At 32.4% G+C, this 26,972-nt stretch overlaps 1 protein-coding gene and 1 pseudogene across 1 annotated transcript; both read right to left on the reverse strand.

The window, feature by feature from the left end:
* Positions 1-3,841: 3,841 nt before the first annotated feature.
* Positions 3,842-5,204, reverse strand: LOC106429154 (annotated as a pseudogene).
* An 18,274-nt stretch (positions 5,205-23,478) lies between these two features.
* LOC106429148 (probable serine/threonine-protein kinase PBL16) lies at positions 23,479-26,293 on the reverse strand. The gene is made up of 6 exons (XM_013869888.3): positions 25,733-26,293; positions 24,851-25,170; positions 24,630-24,765; positions 24,411-24,547; positions 24,146-24,269; positions 23,479-24,067 (listed from the first exon to the last, which is right to left on the reverse strand). The coding sequence occupies exons 1-6, from the start codon at positions 25,794-25,796 to the stop codon at positions 23,601-23,603; spliced, it is 1,248 nt and encodes a 415-aa protein (XP_013725342.1). The 5' UTR covers positions 25,797-26,293; the 3' UTR covers positions 23,479-23,600.
* Positions 26,294-26,972: the final 679 nt, after the last annotated feature.

The following is a 26,972-nucleotide window of genomic DNA, read 5'->3' on the forward strand; positions in this document are numbered from 1 at the left end:
AAAAAAATCGGATCTTTTGATTTTATTTTCTTATGAGAACAGGAGAACTAAATTAAGTGAAATCAAATTGAATTAAATCAAATAAGAAGAAAATAGACATAAAATGATGAGAAGAAATGAATTAAAATAAAAAAGGAGTGCATGAAAATGGAAAGGTCTTGTGGGTCACAAACTTATAAATTCTCTTCTCTCTTACTTCTTTTGGGTACGTTTTTTTTTTGACAACACTTTTGGGTACGTTTCTGTCCCTTTTTTCTTTCTTTTTATTTAATGACTTTCTGTTTCTTATCTAATCTATTAAAATTTAAGTACATTTGAGAATTAACCCTTACTTTACAATTATAATTACATCTTCTGCCATTGACATTACAAAGTATTTATTTACTAAACAATTCCCAGACCTTTTCATGTTTTTTACCAAGCCCAACTCAGTGGACATCTACGATAAAGTCTTTTTTTTTGAGCAACCTACGATAGTCTCATAGATAGAAAATAAATGATTAATATTTCAAAAATATTCCATTCCCTTTACGATGTACCTATTTATTCGGCTGGTATCGTGATAAGGAGACTGACATAACAATTATTATATGCTTTAAACCACCTCATAATCTAAGGTCATTATTGTGACAAATCTTAATATCTAAGCTTAAGAGGTATATTCCTTCCAAGTTCTTGCAAAACACGTTTTCAATAATTTTCAGTTTTAGATTTTTTTAAGAAAAATCTTCACACGAGCCATCAATATATAGAATATTCCTTCTATCATACCACAAACCCAACATAAGTCTTTTTAATGTTACAAATCTAAAAATATAATTGCAACTAACCAAATCAGTTTTTGGTAAAAAATGTGTAAAAGTTTATAATAAAAATATCATTATACCTATTTATATATCTTATTAAGAACTACAAATGTTGCTACAAATAAATAATGAAATATTATAAATATATATAAACAAACAAATTATTTCTTTTAGTTAATTCACCTTTATTGTTATATATCTATGTTTCATTGCTAAACCATCGTGATATATATATATATATATATATATATATACACGTCTATATTTATGTATATATATATATATGTATATACAATTGAATAAAATAATTCGACTGTTTAAAACAATTAATAAAATTATTGCATATAAAATATAAAATCATATTATACATAATGGGTCTATATTGGTTAGTCTTAAGAAAAATATATACGATCAAACACGTAAGAAAAATATATACGATCAAACATGGAAGAATAATTTTATGAACTATATAAAAGTTAAAAAAACACCCACACAGGCGTGCGGATCAGAATCGAGTTTTCTTTATATATACAGACATACACACATAGATATGTGTTAAATATTTATACGCATGCTTTAAATATTTAAAGACTATAACAAACGCTTTACAAAATTGTAGTTTTTTTGTAACTGAAAAATTGTAGTATCATTCACAATTTATGGTAAAAATATATCTACAATTTTATAATTTACAATTTTCATATAATTGTGTTTATATTCATTATTCAAAAAATGATATGAATGTTTTGTAAAATTGGTTGAACCTGAATGAATTTTGCCTATTTGTTATCCTAAGTTCGAGACATTCAAAACTGAAACGATAGATTCACAACAAGTTATTAAGAAGTCAGAAGTTTGTAGGAAGGCTATTAAATTGTTGTCTTTTACCTTAAATTCATTATCAACTTGGAGCGTTTTTACTTGCAATGTTTCACTCTTTTGAGTAACAGTATAATAATGTTAGTATAGTATATAATTTCAGAATAATCCTTAAAAAAGGTCTAAAACTCTTTATTAATAAAATGTTCAAAAGACATCTCTAATAGATACATTGAAGTCTTGAGAAAGTTTTTTCTTCTGATAATTGTTTGAGAAAATAACTTATGAATCTTTTGAATTGACAAAATCATGAGAGATTAACAACTAACACATTCTTTCAAGTAGATTAGATAGCTTCTTCCAAATACTAATAATTTTAAAAACTAATCAAATCATTCAGCTCAGTGCCGTGCATAGAGTTTAGGAGCCTAAGGCAAATTTTAAAATAAACTTATTTACAACTATAATAAAAACTATTTTTTAATGTCACCTTTACAATACACAAGTTTAACAAAGTAAAAAAATAAACTTATTACTTAAATATGCTATATTATGGTATATAGAAAAAAAAACATGAAATCAGAAGGTGAGTTAGTCCATTCTAATGGAAAAGATTTTTTAAAAATAAATATAAACTACTAGAATAGAAATTATTTTAAATTTTGGGGCCCTAAAAAAATTATATTAATCAGGGATCTGAGACGAGTGCCTTTATAATACACTGTAGGCATGCTTCTGATTCAGCTGTAAAAAAGAATTTTTGCTTTCTTGAAAAGTAAATAGCTAGGGGGGATAAAGAAAATAGATAACGGTGACAAGGCTCCACTGGAACCCTAATTTGCATTGCTCACAGAATCAATTTAATTATTACAATCAAACATACACAAGCTACAAATGTTCTACTCAATTCTCAGATCAAAGATCACTTGCTTCGATCTTCAGAACACAGCCAAAAACTAATTTGTTTGTATGTTCTTTTCAGAAACAAGGGTTTGATATATGTTTGTATGTTTGTCGCGAGCCAATCAGATTCTAACTCGCAGATTCTTATGCATGATTGACTTAAAAATGCTCTAAAGTTGTTATCATCAATAATATTATATCAAATTGAACTTAAAAACTTAATGTTAGAACGAAGTTGCTTCAGCTTCCAAATTTTCTCTCCATTAAATCTCCAAGTTGTTGTTTTACAGTAAAAAGTTTTGAACAACCCCATAAATTATAAGGTCGCGAATTATGAGCATAATAATTTAGTTTACAAAAAAAAAGAATTATGAGCATAATGGAACCCACACTTGCAACTTTTAAAGTATGAACTGACCTCGAAAATGTTGTAAGAAATTTTTCTCGTCATAACATGCCTGTTCTTTTTCTTGACGCATGCGGCAGCGTCAGCGGTTAAAAAAACACGAAGGAAATATTGTAGTTAACGCCATCGTTTTTTAAGTTTGTGTCGCTGCGAATTATTTTACGGAGTGTTGCCGGCGATGTTAGTGACACTGAAAAAAACAGTGTTCATCGGAATTGCCTTCGTGGTCAAACGCGGATGTCGCTGCCATTTATTCTCCATATCCTTAAGCCTCAAAAAACTTACAATTAGGCATTATTTTGAACGCTTGACGCTGACACTGCGATTCTTTACCTAACAGGGCTAAATTCGTATTACTGGATTTCAGAACAAATCAAAATGGAAGAAAGAAGCTTCAAGGAACCAAGACAACTACAATTACTTGTCATCAACACAAAGTGTAGTGCTTTAGGATCGCGCGCGTCTTCATGGTTTCTGATTGAATCTAGCCGTTCGATCGGTTATTCACCTAAACAGAATGAAGTTGAAAGTCTCAACTTAAAGTCTAAACCTCACCAACTCTACTCTACTCTACACACGTACGAGCGAGCTTCTTGTAAACACTCAAGTCATTTTGTCAGTTGTCACGTACTCACGTTGGAAAGTTTGATCAGTATAACATTTTTCGGTCGTCATAATGGCTTATTGGGTTTTTCCTAAAGTAGTAGGCCCATTATAGTAGGCCTTTTTTAAAATAACAGGTCACACGCAATATGTAATATATATTATTGGTATAATATACAATACCATACTTGATATATATTGTTGGTATTTGGTATCAATGATCAACAAATCAACATGCTAAAAAAAGCAAAAACTCAACATGCTCAAAACGTACTATCGACCTTCATGCATCGCAGGGGTAATCTGAGGTGGTGAAATTCACCACAAAGTTTTTTAGTAGTTTGGAAATAATCAGTTTCAAGCGCTTACTCGAGTACAAACCCTCGCTTCTCTATAGACTTTACCTGGCTGACACATATAACCTTTGTTGGGAGCACAATGAGAATCCTCCGAACAAATACACAACCCTTCCAAAGCACATCCTTGTTTCACTATCGTTACGTTTCCTTTTAACCCTAGAATCTGATCGGTCCACTCTGTAGAAAACAACCCCAACGGATCCAACCTCTCCTTTACTTTCAAAAACGCATTTGCGTTTTTATATTTTCTAATGACACCATCAAATGCTATATTCCTATTCTTCCCCCAATGTGGTAACGCCTCGTATTTTAATACTATGGCTATTTGCTCGATCTCTTCGACATAGTCCTCATAGAGACGCGCGCGGTGTCAAGGGATCATCTTTGCTTCGGTAGTAAGTTAGGTCAAAGTCTAAAGCTTTCTTCTCTTTCCCGAGAAAAGCAGGGGAGGATGTGACATAGCGCATTAAAATACCGTTGCTGCCTTCAAGGACGCAGAGAGATTTTGGTTCGATCTTCACAAGTGCTTTGATGTCGTTGATGAAATCTTTGACATGTGTGAGAGGAATACTTAACGTTGTTTGAAGAAAAAACTCTCCGTTTATGCGTGGGTCCCACGGACAAGCCGTGATCAATCCATCCTGAATGCTGTCTAGACACGAACCGGACGACATCATACGGTCTTGGCTTCCTATAACCGGATAGCCTGTAAATATAAAGCCTGTGGTAGAAATTATAAGTGAAATATTGATAAAAGTTTAGTCAATTTGTTCTAAAAAAAAAAAAATTGATAAAAATCTAGTCAATTTGTATGCAAAGAATCTTAGATGTATAAGAAAGTCAATAAATTACCATTGTTAGTCACACCATATGAGATTGAAAACAAAAATGAAGATGTTTCCTCTGTTCTAACACACCTCCTGTTTGCATCTGCAGATGCCTCTTCACTCTCCTCTGCATACAATGAAAGCAAATATATAGAAGAAACATTATAAATGTGCAAAAGATATATAATAATGTTAGATATCTTGAACAATAAAGAATCAACCTACTAATCTGTTGACGGCTAAGGCTGTGGAGAGTTGCGGACGGAATGGGAAAAAATCGAACAAGCCATCGCCAGAAGTGTTGAAGGGAACTCTATCGTCCATTCTATACACCACTTTGCCTTGGCTCGGTAACCATATGAAATCTGCAAACCACTTTGCCTTGGCTCGGTAACCGTATTTTTTTAAAAAATTTCAAGATTTTCAAAAAATATTTATTTCAAAATAAAAAGGAAACTACTATTCAATTTAGTGAAAATGCAAAATTATTAAAGGAATCAATTTGATATATAAAGTAAACCTTGGAAAGACCAACATAAAATCAACTAACAAAAAAAATCTTAAAGAATACAAGATTTTAAAATAATAAAAAAATATGAATCTAAAGCACTTTTCATTACATATGAATCTAACAAAATATGATTTCAAAATGGAAGCTATTTCTTTCAAAAAAATATCAATAATAAATTTTGTAAGCAAAATTGCCAAATAACTAAAAGAATCAGTTTATTATAAGAAATAAATGTTTGGAAGATCAACATAAAATTAAGTAACAAAATAATCTTAAAAATATAAGGATTTCAAATAATAAAGACAATGTAAATCTAAATCACTTTTTCATTACGTATGAATCTAAATAACATATGATTTCAAAATTGAGGATATATATTATTTAAGTGTTCACATAGAATTTAAAAATATCATTATAATAATATAAAAGTCAGCATCTTAATTTGATAAAGTAAATAAAAATATTATTAAAGATAATTAACTTGATATATAAAATAATTATATATTTGAAATTAAACAAAAAATTAACAAAAATAAAAATATTCAAAAAGAAACAAAGTTTTAAAAAACATATTTATAAATAATCACGTATGTAAAAATAAATAAAAATCAGCACAAAACTATAAAAAGATAAATTAAAATTTGTAAAACTTATCTTTAAAGTTAGATTGATATTTGTAGCTAATTATTGAAAACTTAATATAATAAGAGATTGTTCACGTACCTTATAGGAATTGATATTGATCGCATATTATTACTAAAAATATAATTATGTATGTAACATTTAATATGATATGAACTATATGCTTTAAAAACAGAAATAACTGAAGATATTCAAAAATAACATATACTATATATAATTTGATGCCGTAAATTATTGAGAATATCCGTATATTATCTTGAAGCACCAAGAAAAATATGTTAATCACCATTTTATATATTACTTATAGAACTTTCAAAAATTGTTTCTTTCATAATCAATGTAAAATTTAGAAAAAACCAAAATCATTAAAGGAATCATATTGATATATAAACTAAATATTTGGAAGAATAACATAAATTTTACGTACAAAATATAATATTAAAAAATAAAAGAATTTGAAATAATAAAGAAAATATGAATCTAAAGCACATATGATTTTAAAATTGAGGCTATATGTTATTTAAAGTGGTCAAATAGAAGCTAAAATTATTATTAATAATATGTATTCTCAAAATGTTAATTTGATATTTTTAAATATAAAATTTCAGATATTTCACTACAAGAAAACACATGCTTAACGACGAAAATTAACGAGGAAAAACAATCCTCGTAAATTTGCGTCGAGTTTACGACGAATTTACGTGAAAAACTAAAGTCATCGTTATTTCCTCGTAATATAACGACAAAACTGTTTCGTCGTAAAGTGGATGTAATTTTACGAGTATTTTACGAGGAAAAACTATTTCCTCGTAAATACGACGTAAACTTTGCGTGGTATTTACGAGGGAATAGTTTACGTGTATTTAGCGAGGAAATTTTTGAATCCACCAACTTCATAGGTGTTACACGTTTTTTTTGCCCACCTAATTAATTTTCGTCGTAAATTCATAGCAAAATTACAACTACCAGATTCGAATTTTCCTATAAATATGGATGTTTGAACATCATTTTAAACACACCAACAACAAAAAACGTGAAAGAAAAAAAATGGCTGGCTCCGGGACTATTTACGAGTTGCGGAAGTGGATGTATATGCATAGAGATGCTAACGGGAGAGTGACGAAAGAATACCTTGCGGGTCTGGAGACATTTATGCATCAAGCAGATTCAACACCGCTCGCCCAAGAAAGTGGTAAGATGTTCTGTCCTTGTCGGAAATGCAACAATTCGAAACTGGCAAACCGTGAAAATGTTTGGAAGCATTTAATAAATAGAGGTTTCACGCCAAATTACTATATCTGGTTTCAACATGGAGAAGGTTTTAATTATGTTCAGAACGAAGCTAGTAGTAGTAATAGCAATTTTCAGGAAAAAGAACCGGTTGATCGTCATTTGCATAATGAACATAGTTACCATCAGGAGGAGATGATAGATTATGATAGGGTTCATGATATGGTAGCTGATGCATTCGTAGCTCATGATGAAGATGAAGAACCTAATATAGATGCAAAAAAGTTTTACGAAATGTTAAACGCGGCGAATCAACCACTTTACAGTGGTTGTAGAGAAGGTCTCTCTAAATTGTCGTTAGCTGCTAGAATGATGAATATTAAAACTGATCACAATCTACCTGAAAGTTGCATGAACGAATAGGCGGACTTGTTTAAAGAGTATTTGCCGGAAGACAATGTGTCTGCTGATTCTTATTATGAGATTCAGAAACTGGTTTATAGTCTTGGGTTGCCTTCGGAGATGATAGATGTTTGCATCGACAACTGCATGATCTATTGGGGAGATGATGAGAAGCTAGAAGAATGTCGATTCTGCAAGAAGCCACGATTCAAGCCGCAAGGACGGGGACGTAATAGGGTACCGTACCAAAGGATGTGGTACCTACCAATTACAGACAGATTGAAAAGATTGTATCAATCAGAGCAGACTGCTGGAAAGATGAGATGGCATGCCGAGCATACTCAGACGGATGGTGAGATGACTCATCCATCAGATGCAAGAGCCTGGAAACATTTCAACAAAGTACATCCAGATTTCGCTAGCAATATCCGGAATGTGTATCTCGGATTATGCACAGATGGATTTAGTCCGTTCGGAATGTCAGGGAGACAATATTCATTGTGGCCAGTCTTTCTTACTCCATACAACCTGCCACCGGAGATGTGCATGCAACGGGAGTTACTATTCTTGACCATATTAATACCTGGTCCGAACCATCCAAAAAGTCCCTGGATGTTTTCCTACAACCACTGATAAAAGAGTTGAAGGATTTGTGGTCAACAGGGGTGAGGACGTATGACTGTTCAACGAAGACGAATTTTACGATGCGAGCGATGCTTTTGTGGACCATAAGTGATTTTCCTGCCTATGGGATGTTGTCTGGATGGACTACACATGGGAGATTAGCTTGTCCATATTGTAATGGAACGACAGATGCGTTTCAACTGAAGAATGGTAGGAAGACAAGTTGGTTTGATTGTCACCGTCGATTTCTTCCCATTGGCCATCCTTACCGAAGAAACAAGAATTTGTTTAGGCACAAAAGGGTTGTGAGAGACACTCCTCCTCCATATCTAACTGGAGAACAAATTGAAGCGCAAATCGACTACTACGGAGCTAACGAAACAGTTCGTTGGGGTGGTAATTGGCATGTCCCTCGTAATATGCCAGATTCTTACGGTGTTCATCACAACTGGCACAAGAAGAGTATATTTTGGGAGTTGCCATATTGGAAGGATTTTCTTCTGCGCCACAACCTCGATGTGATGCATATAGAGAAGAATTTCTTTGAGAACATCATGAATACAATATTGAATGTCCCAGGGAAGACAAAAGACAACATAAAATCGAGGTTGGACTTGCCGGATATTTGCTCAAGAAGCGAGTTACATATTAAAAGCAATGGACAAGTTCCCGTTCCGATATTCAGATTATCTTCAGAAAAAAAGTCGGTGTTGTTCAACTGGGTGGCATCAGAAGTGAAGTTCCCCGATGGGTATGTTTCGAATCTCTCTAGATGTGTTGAAAAGGGTCAAAAGTTCTCCGGGATGAAGAGTCATGATTGTCATGTATTTATGCAACGACTACTGCCCTTTGCATTTGCGGAGCTACTTCCAACAAACGTACATTACTTGCAGGTACGTAGTGTATTATATCACAATAATTTACAAAATAATATATGACTAACAATGTGTTTAATTTTTTTTTGAATATAAAAGGCATTGGAGCATTTTTCAGGGATCTGAGCACACGCACTCTTAAAGAAGAAGTTGTGGAACAGCTTCAGGAGAACATTCCCATCTTATTGCGCAACTTGGAGAAGATATTTCCTCCCAGATTTTTTGACGTCATGGAGCATCTAGCTGTCCACCTCCCATATGAGGCATTGCTTCGTGGACCTGTACATTACGGATGGATGTATCAGTATGAGCGAGCCATGAAATATTTGAAGGGAAAAGCAAAGAACCTCGCCAAAGTTGAAGGTTCTATAATTGCTGGAAGTTTGACGGAAGAAGTTTCTCACTTCACATCGTACTACTTTGCGTCAAAAGTACGTACACGGAGAAGAGCTCCAAGAAGATATGATGATGGTGGTGTTGCGCCAACATATGCAGTTGCTGGTGTTCCAGACATCTTTTTCCAGATTGGGCGACTCGGTAGGAAGTCTAAAGAGGTTTGGTGGTCGAGTGAAGAAGACGCTCATAGTGCACACACCTATATTCCACTCAATTGCGAAGATCCATTGATGCGTTATTTTGAAAGGTAACATATATTGACACTTCGAAACACATATAAGTATAATTAATTGTATAATTGCGAGAGATTCATTCCTATAAAATGTGATTTTACAGCCTATTTGTTTCTCAAGTCGAAGAAACATTTCCTGGTATATCCACAAGTGACGTAGACAAAAGGAAAGATCAACACTTCATTAAGTGGTTGGGGAATCAGATATTAACTAAAACATTTTTTTCATACATTATCTGTATTTCATTAACATTCTCTTTATTTTTGCAGGTTGATTATGACGACGACGATGCAGATTATCCTAAGTGGTTACACGAAGTAATTCAATCTCCACTTGTAAAGGTCACCACATCACAGATGTATTTCACACGAGGCTATACTTTTCATACATATGACTATGGTAGACAGCGGGCGACCAGTAACTATGGAATATGTGTGAAAGGGGAAACAGATTTCTACGGGATCTTGACGGAGATTATTGAAGTCGAATTTCCAGGGATACTGAAGCTGAAATGCGTCCTCTTCAAATGTGAATGGTTCGACCCCGTCGTCAACAGAGGTGTTCGGTCTAACAAATTCGGTGTAGTTGATGTCAACGGTGGACGAAGGTACAACAAATTCGAGCCTTTCATCTTAGCTTCACAAGCAGACCAAGTTAGCTTCCTTCCATACCCTCGGATGAGAGATTCAGGTATAAATTGGTTAGCAGTGATCAAAGTTACACCTCGAGGACGAATCATCAGTGGAGAAGAACCACCATTGCAAGAAGAACAGATAAATGAAGTTGAGGAACCTGAACAAGAAATTGATGACATCCTTCTCATTGATCCGCATAATCACGAGTACGAAGATCTTACCGATGATGCCACAGACGAAGCTGTTGAAGATGAGTTTAATGAAAATGATGATGTTTCTAGTGATGGCGAGAATGTCGATGTATCCGATTGATGTATTTATTTTATGAATAAGATGAGGGAGTTTGTTTTATGAATAAGATAATGTGGGGTTTGTTTTATGAATAAGGTAATGCCGGGAGTTTGTTTTATGAATAAGCAAATGTGGGAATTGTGGTTTGGAATGGAAATAAAGATGGGGTTTGGAGTATATGAAGTAGAAAATAAGGAATATGGGGTTTGGGGTTTCGGATTCAAGGGATTTAAACATAACACTCGTTAATTCCACGTAACAAAAAATCGTCGTAAAGGACTCGTAGGTCAACGAGGAAATAACGAGGAAATATAAAAATAAAGAACGCGGGACTCGTTAATTTCACGTAGGACAAAATCGTCGTAAATACCACGTACGATGAATTCGTCGTAAAAACCATGTAGGATGAAATCGTCGTAAATACAACGTAAGACAACGAGGAAATAACGACGAAACCTAAAAATAAAGATGGGGTTTGGAATATATGAAGTAGAAAATAAGGAATATGGGGTTTGGGGTTTGGGGTTTGGGGTTTCGGGTTTGGGTTTCGGGTTTGGGGTTTGGGGTTTCGGGTTTTTGGTTTCGGGTTTCGGGTTTAGGGGTTCTGGGTTTGGGGTTTGGGGTTCGGGGTTTAGGGGTTCGGAGTTTGGGGTTTCGGGTTTAGGGGTTTGGGGTTTCGGGTTTCGGGTTTTGGATTTCGGGTTTCGGGTTTCGGGTTTGGGGTTTCGAGTTTGGGTTTCGGGTTTAGGGGTTCGGGGTTTGGGGTTTCGGGTTTTGGATTTCGGGTTTCGGGTTTCGTGTTTCGGGTTTGGGGTTCTAGGGATTTAACCATAACACTCGTTAAAAATAATGACGAAACTTAAAATTAAATATGGGGTTTGGAATATATGAAGTAGAAAATTAAAGAAGGGGTTTGGGTTTCGGGTTTCGGGTTTGGGCTTTCGGGTTTCGGGTTTGGGGGTTGGGGTTTTGGGTTTCGGGTATGAGGTTTTGGGTTTCGGGTTTCGGGTTTCGGAGTTGGGGTTTCGGGTTTCGGGTTTGGGCTTTCGGGTTTCGGGTTTGGGGGTTGGGGTTTAGGAATAACGACGAAACTTAAAATTAAATATGGGGTTTGGAATATATGAAGTAGAAAATTAAAGATGGGGGTTTGGGTTTTGGGTTTCGGGTTTGGGCTTTCGGGTTTCGGGTTTGGGGGTTGGGGTTTGGGGTTTCGGGTATGGGGTTTCGTGTTTCGGATTCTAGGGATTTAAACATAACACTCGTTAATTCCACGTAGGATGAAATTATCGTAAATACCACGTAAGCATAAATCGTCGTAAAGACCACGTAACCAGAAATCGTCGTAAAGACCACGTAAGCAGAAATCGTCGTAAAGACCACGTAAAAAGATTTAAACATAAAAACACGTTAATTCCACGTAAGCATAAATCGTCGTAAATACCTCGTAGTGTAAAAACTAGAAAAAAGGGAAAAGGATAAAAATACCAGAATAACATGTGGCAAGACTTCCAGCAATTATAATACGTAAGTCTCGCCCACATGAATTCTAATATCTTATCCTTTTCCTATTTTTTTCAAATATTTATAATTTGAATATGATTTTGCTGAGGAATGTGATTTCAGATAGGTGTGTGATTTGAGAGTTTATGTGTGGTTTGAGAATGAGAGTTGTGGGTATATTTATAGGAAAGCAAGTCTCGTTAATTCCACGTAAGCAAAATCGTCGTTAATACCTCGTAAACAAAAACACGGGCCTTTGTGATTCCTCGCAATTTCCTCGTAAAAGAAAAACACGGGCCTTTGTAACTGCTCGCTATTTCGTCGTAAACTTACGACGAATTTGCGACGATATGTAATCTTATATATACACCCGAGCGCTCACTCTTTCTTTCCTCTCTACTTCCTCTCTACTTCCTCTCCATTTCGTAGCAATGGTAAGCCTCTCTGATTCCTCTCTAATTTGGTTAGTTTATGATAGGTTAGGTGGTTAGTATAGGGAATTTAGATAGGTTTGCCGATTTTATGTTATTTAGTGTTGATTAGGTGGATAATGTTGGGAAATATATTGTTGATGTTAATTTTAAAAATTTCATTTTTTTCCCAGGTTCGAAAAGGAAGACTTACTGCCCATTACAGAGAGATCTTCGGTGAGCCGGGTAGTCGTTTAGACCCGGCCTCTTCTTCCGCTCCCAGTTCTTCGGGCCAGGAGACTGTCCCCGAGACTCAGTACACTCAGAGAGTCTCTGGGTCTACTTCTTCTAGTGCACCATCGGCTCCTCATGTGCCTCCTCCGATGCCTCCTCCTGTGCCTCCTCCGATGGCACCTCCGATGTTCGCCGATATTCATCCTGATCTGATGGTGCCTCCGAGTGCTCCTTACTCGCAGTACACTGTAGAGGACATTCTCAGTCTGCCAGGCAGAGAAAGTTTACCAGTCATCGATGCAGACCGACCGGACGGAACGTTGTGGTATGTTGCATTAAAATTTTTTTAATTCGTTTAAATTTCTTTTATAACATTAAAAAATAATTTATATTTTAAATTTGTATTTTCCAGGTGGGGGGTTGACGGATGTCTTGCATCGGACGTAACCGACACGATCAAGGGTTACTTCTCCATGGCACATCCAAACTGGAGTAAGACGCCTCACTACGTCAGAAAGACGTGGTTCAAAATTTACGCTGTAAGTTTCTATTAATTAATTATATATATTTTAATTTTTTCATGATTTATACATATACTTTCTAAAAAAATAATTGTTAATTTATTTTTTCCAACATCAAAAATATAATTGGGCCTTGGGGATCACTGAGAGGGTGAGGAAGAAGTTTAACGCGAAAGCGAAAGTTCGCTTGTTGGACACGGTCTCCAACTGGAAGGGTGACTGGATCGTGAAGGAGTATGAGCGTGGCAAACCCGCTGAGCTCACCACGGATGTGTGGGATGGCCTCATCCGTTATTGGCGCCTTCCTGATTCCATTAGAATCGCCCAGGCTTGCTCTAACTCCCGTAACACGGTCGATGAGCACGGGAACGGGCCGATGCTTCACACTACGGGCCAAAAATCCCACGCCGGTGTCCGTTTGGAAATGGTAATTAAATATTTTATTAAATAATTTTTTTAATACATATATTAATTTATTCTAACTTACTTAACTGTTTTTTAGGCCAAAGAGACGGGACATCTCCCGTCTCTTATGGAACTTTACGAGAGGACCCACAAGAACAAGGGGGGCGTATTTGTAGATGGCAAGTCCGAGCAAATCTACAACGACGTAGTTGTTCGGGTTGAAGACCGCCAGACTCAGCTGACCCAGCAGTCTACCGACGGATTACCCGTCACCTTATCCACACTTGAAGTGGATAAGATTTACGAGGAGATAAATTTTCAAAAAAAGTTAATTTTTAATTATTCATTTAATTTAACTTTAAATTTTTACTTACAATATTTATTTTTTGTTTTTAAGGTTGTCCCTAAAAAAAAGGGACGGACGTTGGGTATTGGTTCCGTCAACGATGTTCCGAGAGCGACATCGTCTTATGGTCAGCGACGGGATGATGAAGTCACGGAGCTGCGTAGAGAGTCCGCTCAGCTGCGTAACGAGTTGACCGCGACAAAATCTCGTATGGGTGGAGTCGAGGGCTTCTTGGACGTTATTGCGGCCACAAATCCGGAATGGGAGTCCATGTTGAGGAACATGCGACAACAACATCCCATTCAAGGCGAGTCATCCGACGTACATAACGAGGCGGATGTTACGAGGAGGAGTGATGAATTCTACCGGGCGATGAACGACCCTTAGTTTTTTTTTTTGGTTGTTGTATTATATAAATTCAAAACTTATTTATATATAAAATATTTTCATATTGATTTATTTTTATTTTGAATTTTAATTTATTATTAAATTAAATAATTTTAATTATTTTTTAATTATATTTTTAAATTCTGTAAAATAATAAAAACAAAGTAAATTTGTATCCAATGTACGACCTCTTTACGTGGAAACCTTACGAGGAAATGACGAGAAACATTTAACGAGTATTTTACGAGGAATCATTTACGAGGAAATAACGAGGAAAAGTTTACGACCATTTTACGAGGAAATCATTTCGTGGTTGTTACGTGTATTTTGCGAGGAAACTTTTTCAAGGTATTTACGTGTAGGTTAGGAGGAACTATTTTCGAGGTATTTGCGAGGAATTATAGCGACGTCCTTACGTGGAATATTGACGTGGTTTTTACGAGAAATCGTCCTACTTCGTCTTTACGAAGAAATATATTCCTCGCCAAGTTACGACGAATTAGCGAGGAAATATGTGTTACGACAGACGTGTAACGAGCAAACGCGTTTCCTCGCTAATTCGTCGTAAAGCCTCTTTTACGACGAATTAGCGAGGAAAACCGCCCTCGTTAAGATTATGTTTTCTTGTAGTGTTTTATTTCTCTCAAAATAAAATTTAATAAGTTTAAATTTTTTTGCCAGAAATAATTAACTTTATTTTTAAACTAAATATTTGAAAATTAAAAATAAAATTTTATCGAACAAAAATAACATTTTAAAAAAGAAATCAACATAAAAAAATATTCTAATAATCATGTATGTGAAAGTAAAATAAAAATAAATACAAAATTACAAAAAATGATAAATTAACTAATGTATTAATTATCTTAAAAATTAGATTGGTATTTATAATAAATTCTTGAAAACTTAACATAAAAAGAGTTTAACAAGAAAAAACAAATTATGTCCAGAGCCAATATTACGATAAGGGCTATATACTATTAACAATATTCATATATAAATAAAAATACGAAAAATATTCCAAATCAGTATCATTGTTTAATATTTTTATAAATCTTAATATTTCGAAAGTAAATCAATAAATTAATTTCAAAATATGAACTAAAATTAACTAACTTGATATATATGCTAACTATCTTAAAACATAACACTAAAATTTATTTAAAAAATTCATAAAGTATGTCAAAACATAAAATAGCATATACATAAAAATAAAATATATAATTAATATTAAAATAATTAACCTAATCAAATAAGTAAAAAATAAAATTTTAGTATTTTTATATTGGTGTTGGCTACAAAATCATCTAATTTTATAATAGATTATAAAAGGTTCTTAAAAACATTGGTCAATTTTCGTTTCTTTTTTACCGGGCCAATTCAGTTTTGGCTTATAATAAGCTTACAAAGTTCTATTAAAAATAAAATGTGGTAAGAATAATCCACAATTAATACACATATTGTTGATTAAACAGTTTGTTTATCTGCTTTTGAATTGTCATTTATCAATTAAATAAATTAATATAGTTATTTACTCATCAACAATTAGATTTTAATAAATTTTGAGACAATTGTTTTTAAAAAGTCATAATCCAAATATTCATTTAACTAACCAAACATGTTTTTATGAAACATACCTAAATTTTTTTATTATCTAAAATATTTTTTTTTAAATTAGGTCACTAATAATAATAAATCGAAGTACATGGTACCCTTTTCCGAGAAAATTAACTTCTCAATCGGGGAAAACATTTTGTGAACCGCTAAAACATCATAATCCCACCATTAATTTATATTGTAACTATATCAAGTAGGAGATATATTTAATTTTTTAGATTTTTATTTTTTATTTTAATAAATAAAATATTTCTTAATATTAGCATAAATTTTATATATATATATATTCTCCCTTTCTTATATCTAACAAACAGATAGTTACTATTATTTAAATTTCATCAAAATATTTATTATGATTTAGACCTAAATATACATATAAAACTATTAGATATGCATTTAAAAGAATTAAATAAGAGTATTTTAAATACAAATATGCATAAAATAAGTATATAATAATATATTCATTCTAAAAATTTGGTAAATACAAAAAAGTTAGATATATTGCATAAGGATTAATCTTTTATGTCATTCAAATAGAAATACATATAAAATTATAATAAAATATTTATAACAGTGGTGTATTAGTTAATAAGCATGGAACAATCTATATGACGCTTTTAATTTTTTTTATTAAGAAACAATATACACATGTTTATAAATACATTTACACATTTACGTATACAAACAAAGTGATATCTAAATATTAGTTATTTAAATGGTAAAATTGTATAAAAACTTAACTATGAAAAATAATAAAGCGCACTTTAAATAAATTTCATAGAAAAATGTATATAAAACAATTTTCTATTATATTATCTTAATATTATTAAAAAATAAAACTAATTATTAATAAAGTATTCATAATAGTGTATAGCATAGTATAGTAGTGTACATGTACTGAGAAATCTATGTGATATTAAAATTATGTACTTATAAGAAACTATAAATACTTTAGTAACAGTAATTTTACTTTTATAATACAAACAAATAAATAGCTATGTTCAAAAATAACAAATTTATAAAAATAATGTAAATAAGAAATCAAATAATATTTTAATAATATTAATAAAAATATTTTTTACGAAATTTATCTTTTTCTTAAAAAATATTGCAAAATTAAATTAAATTATTAAAGCAGATTTGCGTTTAACGCGAATAAAAAATCTAGTTTAAGTGAAATATTTGATCATCGCTTCATTTATAGTCTCCACATATCATCGCATTGTCCCATCATTAAATATATATTATTACTATCTAGCAACCAGTATAATTTGAGCTTTTGTGGGTATAAAGTATTGGGACCCTAGATTATGTAGCATCACATGATGTCAATATAATGTTGCAAAGAAAAAGACAAACTTTTGTATGGAAAATAGACTCAACTGTTTTAAACTGGGGCTTTGATGGGGGTAGTTATACCCTACCATCACATAGTTACTCTTCTGACAATGATATTATGAGATTTAACTTAGCAGAAACTTCTCATCTGAAACCCTGTTAAAAACGACAAGTTATAGAAAATTAGTAGTCTTTGGTGGACCGGTATGATACAGGCTTCGATAGTTTGTCGTAATAGGCTACAACTTACCCTAAACATCTCAGCTCATCACCCATTTCACACCATACAATAAACCATAAATGGAAACTAGCGAGGGCCGTATGTGGATCAATATTTGTAGATTTTTCTTTAAAGTCATTAACTAGATTTTGACCCGCGCTTTGAAAGCGCGGGATTTATTTCTTTTTAAATAAAGATCTTATATACTCCCTCTGTTTTGATATGTAAGTAGTTTTCGCAAAAAATGTTTGTTTCACAATGTAGGATGTTTACATAATCCAAAACACCTTTTACATTTATTACATGTTGTATGACCAATCAAATAATTCATACTTTTTTATTATTGGTTGAATTTATGTATTAAATGCTATTTTTTTCAAAAGTAAAATTTTTCTTAATATTCACACTTTTAATTAAAACTATTTACAAATAAAAACAGAGGGAGTAATAAATATGGTCAGTTATAAATATAGTGCGGGATTGGTTATACATATTTTGGTTACAAATATTATTAGTTATAAATATGGCAAGTGAATTAATTATGGATCAATAACTTTTTTAAAATGATAGGTTATAAATATAGCAAATGAATTAATTTAAAAAAATCCAAATTAGGTAATGGCACTCTCTTGTAAATAACTTCAAAAGCTATGAGCAGAATTCTAGTAGGGATTCTGCTTTAATAGTATAGATTAGGCTGTTACCAACTGGCCTACACTTTCGGGTTATTCAAGTAATATCAGCGTAGTCCAATACTTATTAGCTGGACTCAAAATTATAAGTTCATAACTACGGTCGTTAGATTGGGATAGATAAGAATATTTTGTAATTAATAACCACATATCTAACCATCAATAAAGATGTGAAAAAAAAAGGTAGCCTGAGAGACACATGGGAATTGAGAAATAGGTGCCCACATTATGGATGTGTCTAGATGAGACGATCAATTATGTATTTATTTATCATGCGCTATATTGCCCATCCCTTTAACTCCTGACAATATTCCCAACTTCCCTCGAATAAATTAGATGTCAAATAAAAAATATAGAATGTTTGCTAGGAAGAATGTCCAACCAAAATGGAAATATGGAAGAAGAAAATTCCTGGACGGAAGAAGAAAAATTATTCAGGGATGTTATAATATAACTGAAAAGCGTGTAACAAAAATCTATTTGAGGGATTATTATCCGCAGCAATTTACTATGAAAAATAGCTTAAAACATGGACGGATCTAGAAAGTAAATTAATATGGGACACAATATATATTTCTAAAATAAACTAAATATAATGTAATAAATTAACTTAATTATTATTTTACATATATTTAACAAAACAATTAAGTTAAATAAAAGAGACAAGCATTAATAATAAGTATCTAATTTGTAAGGTTAAGATAAAAATATATATTACACATATAGTTTCATTATAAAACACATATTCAATAATATGTTGTTGTCTTAAAATAAGTATTAATATAACAAAATAATTAATTAATACTAAATAAAATCACTTATGGAGAATAAGAAAATAGTTTTAGCAATACAAACTGTACAATAAAGGAGAAAAGGATTTTACCAAAGAAAACAATAAAGGAGAAAATATACTTTTTTTTTACTGCAAATATACATAAAGGAGAAAATATACATATTTATGAAAATAAAATAAGATGTTAAGAAAATAAAACTTAAAAAGAACAAGTGACGTTTCAAACTAGAGTTGATGTGAAGGGTGGATGAGCTCTATTAAGTCTATTAAAAATATAGAATGTTTGCTAGGAAGAATGTCCAACCAAAATGGAAATATGGAAGAAAAAAAATCCGGAAGAGGAAAAATTATTCAGTGATGTTATAATATAACTGAAAAGCGTGTAACAAAAATCTATCTGAGGGATTATTATCCGCAAAAGTTTACTACGAAAAATAGCTCAAAGCAGGGGCAGATCTAGAAAGTAAATTAATATGGAGCATAATATATATATATATATATATATATATATATATATATATATATATATATATTGTTATATATTTTTTCTAAAATAAACTAAATATAATGTAATAAATTAACTTAATTATTATTTTACATGTATTTAACAAAACAATTAGGTTAAATAAAAGAGACAAGCATTAATAATAAGTATCTATTTTGTAAGGTTAAGATAAAAATATATATTACACATATAGTTTCATTATAAAACACATATTCAATAATATGTTGTTGTCTTAAAATAAGTATTAATATAACAAAATAATTAATTAATACTAAATAAAATCACTTATAAAGAATAAGAAAATAGTTTTAGCAATACAAACTGTGCAATAAAGGAGAAAAGGATTTTACCAAAAAAAACAATAAAGGAGAAAATATACTTTTTTTAACTGCAAATATACATAAAGGAGAAAATATACATATTTATGAAAATAAAATAAGATGTTAAGAAAATAAAACTGTAAAAGAACAAGTGAAGTTTTGAACTGGAGTTGATGTGAAGGGTGGAGGAGCTCTATTAAGTCTTTTGGCCAATAGCACTAACAACAACCATTGGTAACATATGAGTGCATCAAATTTATATTTTTGAGTATGTAGCACGTGCCACACCCTGCTTTAGCTTGGGTCCGCCCCTGGCTCAAAAGAGTGTGGAGCTTCACAGTACCGGCCTTGAGGGGAAGCCACAGAAGCATTGGCTTCCGGCCTTCTATATTATTAACAAATATCGGCCTTTATTTCAATAAACCATCTTTAGTGTAGTGGTTTACTTAACAGTGTATTGAGTAAGGGGCTTAGGTTTATGGTGGTAGCCTATTTTTTCTTATTTTGCTTCTAGCCTTGTGAAAGTCAAGACCGGTGCTGGAGCTTCGCTTTGTCCCAAAAAGAACGCAGATAGTTAAAAGAATGACTTAACCTTTCCACATACGGAAATGATAATCATGATAGGAGAATGGATCACAAGTAGCGTCGCTGTTGGGTTCTGGAGCTCCATCTATTAGGGGTCGGAGGAATCCGTTAAGGTTTGTATTCGTTTCATCTAAAATCAGAAAGACTGATATGGGCAGTGTGAAGCCTGATAAGATGAAATAAATGCTATTTTTATATCTATACGTTAATGAGCCTTATGTTAGTGTTTTGGTTTGGCGAAGAATACAATCATATTAATGAATCTCAAAATCCACATGGTACAGAATTTCGTTAATGTATAAGAAATAACTAGAGTTTGACCCGTGCATCCGCACGGGTGTTTAATTTAATAAAATAGACATATAAATTTTTTTACAATACAAAATATAATAGTTGTACAAACATACATTCATATGGGTATTTATTCAATTTGTAATTGTGATAAATGGACTATTTTTATTGTGTGTAAGTTTTTGATTTCTCAAATTGTGGTAGAATACAAAACCAATTAAAAATATATTATATAATATATTTGTCGATTTATATTTTTGACTATTGTAACCATTTTGATGTATTTATTTCTAAATTAGAGTACCAATTATTATGTTTATATATATTAATAAATCTATATTTTCAAAATTAAATGTATCATGTTTTAATAACATAGATATAATATGTCTCTAAATTTTTTTTTTATATGCCAAATAAATTTCACTTTTATTTTCATTTTTGAGAAAATATTAAATTGAAATTTATTTGTTGTATTCATATAATTCAAATTTATACGTGTGAATTGTATTAATCATCAAATTATTTAATATCTATTTAAATAAAAATATCTATAGTTTATATTTTGCATGTGAAATAAAATAATGATATATATGAATATATCTACAACATTTAAAGTTTGTAGATACATTTTAAATAAATTTGTTTAGTTTTATTGTAAAATTTGGTTACAGAATAATCCGGTTAGAAAATAATCGTAAGTTTCGTACGTTTGGTTAGAAAAAAATTTTAAAAAATAAATAATTTTTTTGTTAATCAATTAAGTTTGAAGTTTGGATAGCGAAAAATCTAACAAAATAAATGATTTGTTGTCAATTAATCAATAGTTATTAATTAGGTAGCACATGTAGTTATTAGAATGAAAAAAAAATATTTCTAATACTTACTTCACTTTTAATAATATAGATATATTAAAATAGATATTTTGATTATATTGAATATATGGAGGGCGTAACAAAGATATAATATTCATTGAACAAATGGACGATGTTTGTATATGTTTTCTTGTTGTTCATATGTTGATCTCGTGTGGTTAAAATGATTTTTTCACTTATTACGTAATTTTTGTACACTATAGTATAAATATATATTTAAAAATTGGATTGTAAGTTACAACTGATTCATGATATGATTATTAAAGTACAAAATAATCATCTTTTTCGTGAAAAAATATCTCAACTGATTCATGTTTTGATGTTCCTTATTGTTTAGATTTGCTTAAATTATTGTTGTCATGTTTTTAGTTAAAAAATCAATTTAGGAAAATGCATTAATAAAACAGGAAAGACAAAGAATATTTATTGTTAGGTTTATTAAATATTGCAATGACATTCTATTGTAAATATTGTGCAAGTCTAAGGGTTATTTTAATTTTGTACTTCTCTTTTAATAGATTAGATTTGGAAAAAGCATGATTAAGTATAAAAAAGTGTTATGTTTTATTGAAAATGCAAGTAGATACCACTGTGGAAAGTTAAATGATATCAATTAATAAGAGTGTAAAGGTATAAGACTATAAGTTCGATATGAAGAAATTTGGATCTCCTTTTTCTTCGAGGTTCTCTTGTATAAGTTGATGGCGTGGATCACAACCGTAACGAGGTCTCCGGTGAGTATCTGATGACTTTATAATCATTTTAAATGTTTTGATCTTTTTTACATTTTAGTTTGACCATATCAACTCGACATGGATTGTTATATCAGTTAAGGATAGGCATTTGATCTTTGTGGGTACATCATTTTTTCTAGGTCTTAGTCACACTGGATCAGACTCTCAGACTAGATCTAGAAAAGAGTGAAACACGTCCCCAATAAATACGAACTTCAATCCAGTAAAATTGGATTTATATTGATTACTATTATTCCTGAACCAAAACATGTATATCAGTGGAAGTTTTTTTAGTCCAGTTGTTTAGCTGATGGTTCATTGATGCTTCTACACCAATAGGTTTAGGGTTCAAACCCTAGAAATTTCAAATTATGCATTGGAGAAAAATGATAACAAGAGATTTTCAGCATAGTGCATGGTGTACCATCGGACATGGATCTCATAGGACGGTTCAGAGTGAAGCAGTCAGACGTGTATTCTTGTAAGGTGGAGAATTGTCGACCGTAGAATCGTGTATGTAATAGTTCTCATCGTTGTAATAACATAACTAACCAAACTTAAAAAAAAAAAGGTATATCAAACAAATTAAATTAAAATTCTCAAAATATACATACATTTAGCTAGAATGATTAAACAGACTTAAAAAAAAACAGGTATGTCAAACAAATTAAATTAAAATTTACAAAATATACATACATTTAGCTAGAATGAGTCAATTGACCTGTGATTTTAGAATCAATATGTTTGACCAATCTGAATCAGATCGTCAAAACTTTTGTGTTCAAATTAAGTTGCATTGACGAACCTATTTGAGGCCCATCTTTTATTGGGCCATACGAAATAACAGACGTACATGAAACCTGAGGTGGATGCTAAATATGGCAAGCAACTTTTACGCTACAGACAACATTGGACTTAGAGCATCTGCATTGCAGTATGCTGAGCGTCTCTTATGTTGAGGGGGTCCACGAATTTTGACAAAACCGTCTTCAATTGTTGCAGAAGAAGAAACGTATATTGGGTATATGCTGTACTGTTTTGTGGGCCCCACGACACATGGCGGTCCTATAAATCCGAAAAAATAAAATAAAAATTAAAAAACTAGAAACCCAACCACGTTTTTGGGATAAAGTTGCTCTTACACACTAGGTTAAAAGCTCTCTTAATCAGTATTTTGTCAGAATACACACAAACACAATCTTGTTTTTACTTTTGAAACTGTACGTTAAGAAATTAAAAGAAACCAAGTGATCAAATACTATGTGACATCAATTATCATCATCTTCAGTGACCTTCTTCACCTCGTCAACCTCCTTAAACTCTTCAACCTTCTTCAGTTCTTTAACTTTCATCAACCCATTCTTAGGCAATTCGTCTATAATGGTGATAGCTGCTTTCTGAACAGTGGGGACAAGTAAGGCCTCCTCTTCTGTGGCCTGAAGAGGCTCCAAAGAATCCACTATGTCCCTCATTAAAGGCCGAGCCTTAGGGTTCCGGTTAAGGCAATGGTAAGCTAACATTGCAGCCTTTTGAACCGACTTAACAGGGTATTCACAGTTCATTCTAGGGTCTACAATGTTCAACACTTTCTTCTTCTCTTTCAGCAGTGGAAGAGCCCAATCTATAAGGTTTTGCTCACGCGTTGGCCGTGACTTGTCTAATGATTTTCTCCCTGTGAGAAGCTCTAGCAGAACTACACCGAAACTGTACACATCACTCCCTGGTGTCAAATGACCTGTGCACCAAGAAAGTTGATATGATCATAAAGATAAGATATATCACAATACTAAAATGGTATCTATGAGAAACTTACCAGTCATGATGTATTCAGGAGCTGCATAGCCGTAAGTTCCCATTATACGTGTGGAAACGTGAGATTTGTCTCCTACAGGACCGTCTTTAGCGAGTCCAAAGTCAGATAACTTCGCATTGTATTCCTGTTACGAACACTAATATGAAACCTCCACAGTTGTATTTGTGCCCATATACAAGAGACGATCTTTATGCTATACTACTACTAGTAATATTACTAAGTACTAACCCTTTTTTTTTTTTTGTAACATTTACTAAGTACTAACCATATCTAGAAGAATGTTGGAGGTTTTGAAATCGCGATATATGACTGGTTTCTTTGCTTCATGAAGAAAGGCTAGTCCTTTGGCTGCACCGAATGCAATCTTCATTCTAATGGCCCATGAAAGAGGAAGCAACACTCCTACCAAGAATTACAATACAATCCATTCAAGAGTGATTTCCATGTAAGATAGACATATAAGTGTAAGAACCCTAAAACTCACTTGAGAAAAGGTTGTTCTCCACGCTACCACGAGCCATGTACTCGTAGATTAGCACCCTGTGATTATCCTCACAGCAATAGCCGACCAACTTCACCAAGTTCGGATGTGAAAGCTGTCCCAAGAATATCACCTCTGCCTACACAACATCAACACAGTAGATAATAATCTCGGTCCATTATCTGAAACTTGGGATACAAGCAAAAGACAGAGAGACTACTAACCAGCCATTCTCTGTGGCCCTGATAGCTATTATCGCCGTCGTGAACTTTAACTGCTACAGGGAGTGGTTGAGGAACTTTTTGATCACCTAATTCCTCTTTAATAAAACCCTTGTAGACACTTCCAAATCCACCACCGCCGAGAACTTTGTCTAGTCTGAAGTTACCTGTAATGTTCTTAAGCTCATCGTATGTGAAAGCTGTCAGAGGATTCGTAGCTGAGTCACGTCTTAGATCTTCTACTTCTTTTGGGTTTGATGGCAGCTTTTGAACTTCTTTAATATACGTCGCTTCTTGTGTTGGACTCTGGTCTTTAGGTGACTCTGTTCAAAAATACAAAAATATATCCATTGTTTCGATTCTGCGGGTAGAGTTAAAGATTCTACTAAAATGGTGTGGAGTTGATTGATTTTGGAAATATTCTTCTAGGTGGTCTAAATAAAGTCCAACAACATAGAATATTAGAATGTATAATTAAAAACATGACTTTTGAAGGGACCAATCTAGAAGAAAATAAAAGCATAAACCACTCTGATAAAGAAAAGAGAGATGAAATGGAAGGAGACTATAGAACAAAGAACACCACAGATTAAACTTGGTTCAAAAATATATACAAATAAGTCCAAACTTAGAGAATATAGAGAAACGAGGAAAATAAAAAACCTTCATCTAGAAATAAACCCAGAAAAGAGGAATATTAACAGAGCATAATAGAGTGAACCACGAAAGTAAAAGAATATTAAATTTTACTTCCATAACAGTACCGTATAATTTTCTCTTTTTTTGCCTAATAACGTATAATTTTTTTTTGCATCTAATATAACGTATAATTTTCCAGAAAACAAAACACCAAAATAAAAAAGAAGAAGAGGTAAAGAAATAAACCTGATTTAGCGTTTGCAGAAACTCTGTGATTAAAGGGCTCAAAATTACACCAACAGTTACCCATTATTCCCAAACAACACACACACTCGCACAAAAAAAAAGAAGAAAAAAAGCTTACTATATAATGAGAAATGAAAGAAAACAACCCAACTTTCTTTTCTCTTGTACGTTACAAATGCATGCCCATAAAGAAAAACCTAGTTCTCAGTTTCTCTTCTTGGAATATAATTCTCCTCTTCCGGGTTTTCTTTATTTCTTTCTTTTCTTTTTTCCTAAGAACCAAAAAGGTAAAGATTGTTGAAAGAGAGACACACTAAGGAGATGTTTCTTCTTCTAGAGAGAGAGAGAGAGAGATTCTTCGTGGCAATGATGGGCGGAGAGGTATGAGGTTGATGAGGAAGAGGTCGTTGCCCATGGCGAAGATGGGCCCATTTTCTATTTCTCTTTATTCCACTGACAAATCAAAACAGAGACTCAGGAATGTAAAGCAAGAACCATTCATTGTTTTATTTATTCGTGGGATGTTTTTATTTGTTTAATAGTGCGCATGTATGACTATGAATGACGATGCGCATTTTCAGTCCACAACTCTTTTTGTATTATTTGCCTTTCCCAATTCTTTCTTATTAATTTTTTTCGTTAAAGTTTGTGTTCACATTTCTTTCTTTTTTGGCGTCACTTCACATATATTTCATTTTTATTGAATACTATGTTAGTGAATAGTTTCGCAACTTATATGGGGAGTTCTTTTTATACAAAAACGGATGTGCTCATTTTACACAAGCAGAGCTGTCGACTGGCCTATTTACTTAAAAGACCAAAACAAATAATAATAAAATTTAAATCTATTATATATTAAAGGAAAACTTCTTTTGCGTTAGCTTTCTCAATGAGAAAATAAAAAAAAAATATTTTTCTCCGAATAGTTTTATATAAAGAGTATATCTTTTTTTTTTGAACACATATAAAGAGTATCACTACAAGAAAACATATTTTTTACTAGGACAGTATTCGTTGTAAATTCGTCGTAAACGGGGTGTTACGACGAATTAACGTCGAAAGACGTTTCGTTGTTAAACGTCCGTCGTAACGGAGGTTTCGTCGTAAACGACTCGTTACGTTTACGACGAAATATATTCCTCGTAAAGCGCAGGGAAAGGATTCGTCGTAAACGCCACGTAAGACTTCGTCGTAAATCCCACGTAATTATTTCGATGTAAAGCACACGTAAATACTTTCG

Source organism: Brassica napus, chromosome C2, assembly GCF_020379485.1.
Source record: "Brassica napus cultivar Da-Ae chromosome C2, Da-Ae, whole genome shotgun sequence".
Lineage (NCBI taxonomy): Eukaryota > Viridiplantae > Streptophyta > Magnoliopsida > Brassicales > Brassicaceae > Brassica > Brassica napus.

Bases quoted from the DNA above. Each gene is read 5' to 3' on its own strand.
- LOC106429148 (XM_013869888.3), bottom strand. From the start codon at position 25,796: ATGGGTAACTGTTGGTGTAATTTTGAGCCCTTTAATCACAGAGTTTCT. The intron at 25,171-25,732 runs GTTTATTTCTTT...ATTTTTGAACAG, and splicing joins TTCTGCAAACGCTAAATCAG to AGTCACCTAAAGACCAGAGT. The intron at 24,068-24,145 runs GTAAGTTTCTCA...CTTGGTGCACAG, and splicing joins TCCTGAATACATCATGACTG to GTCATTTGACACCAGGGAGT.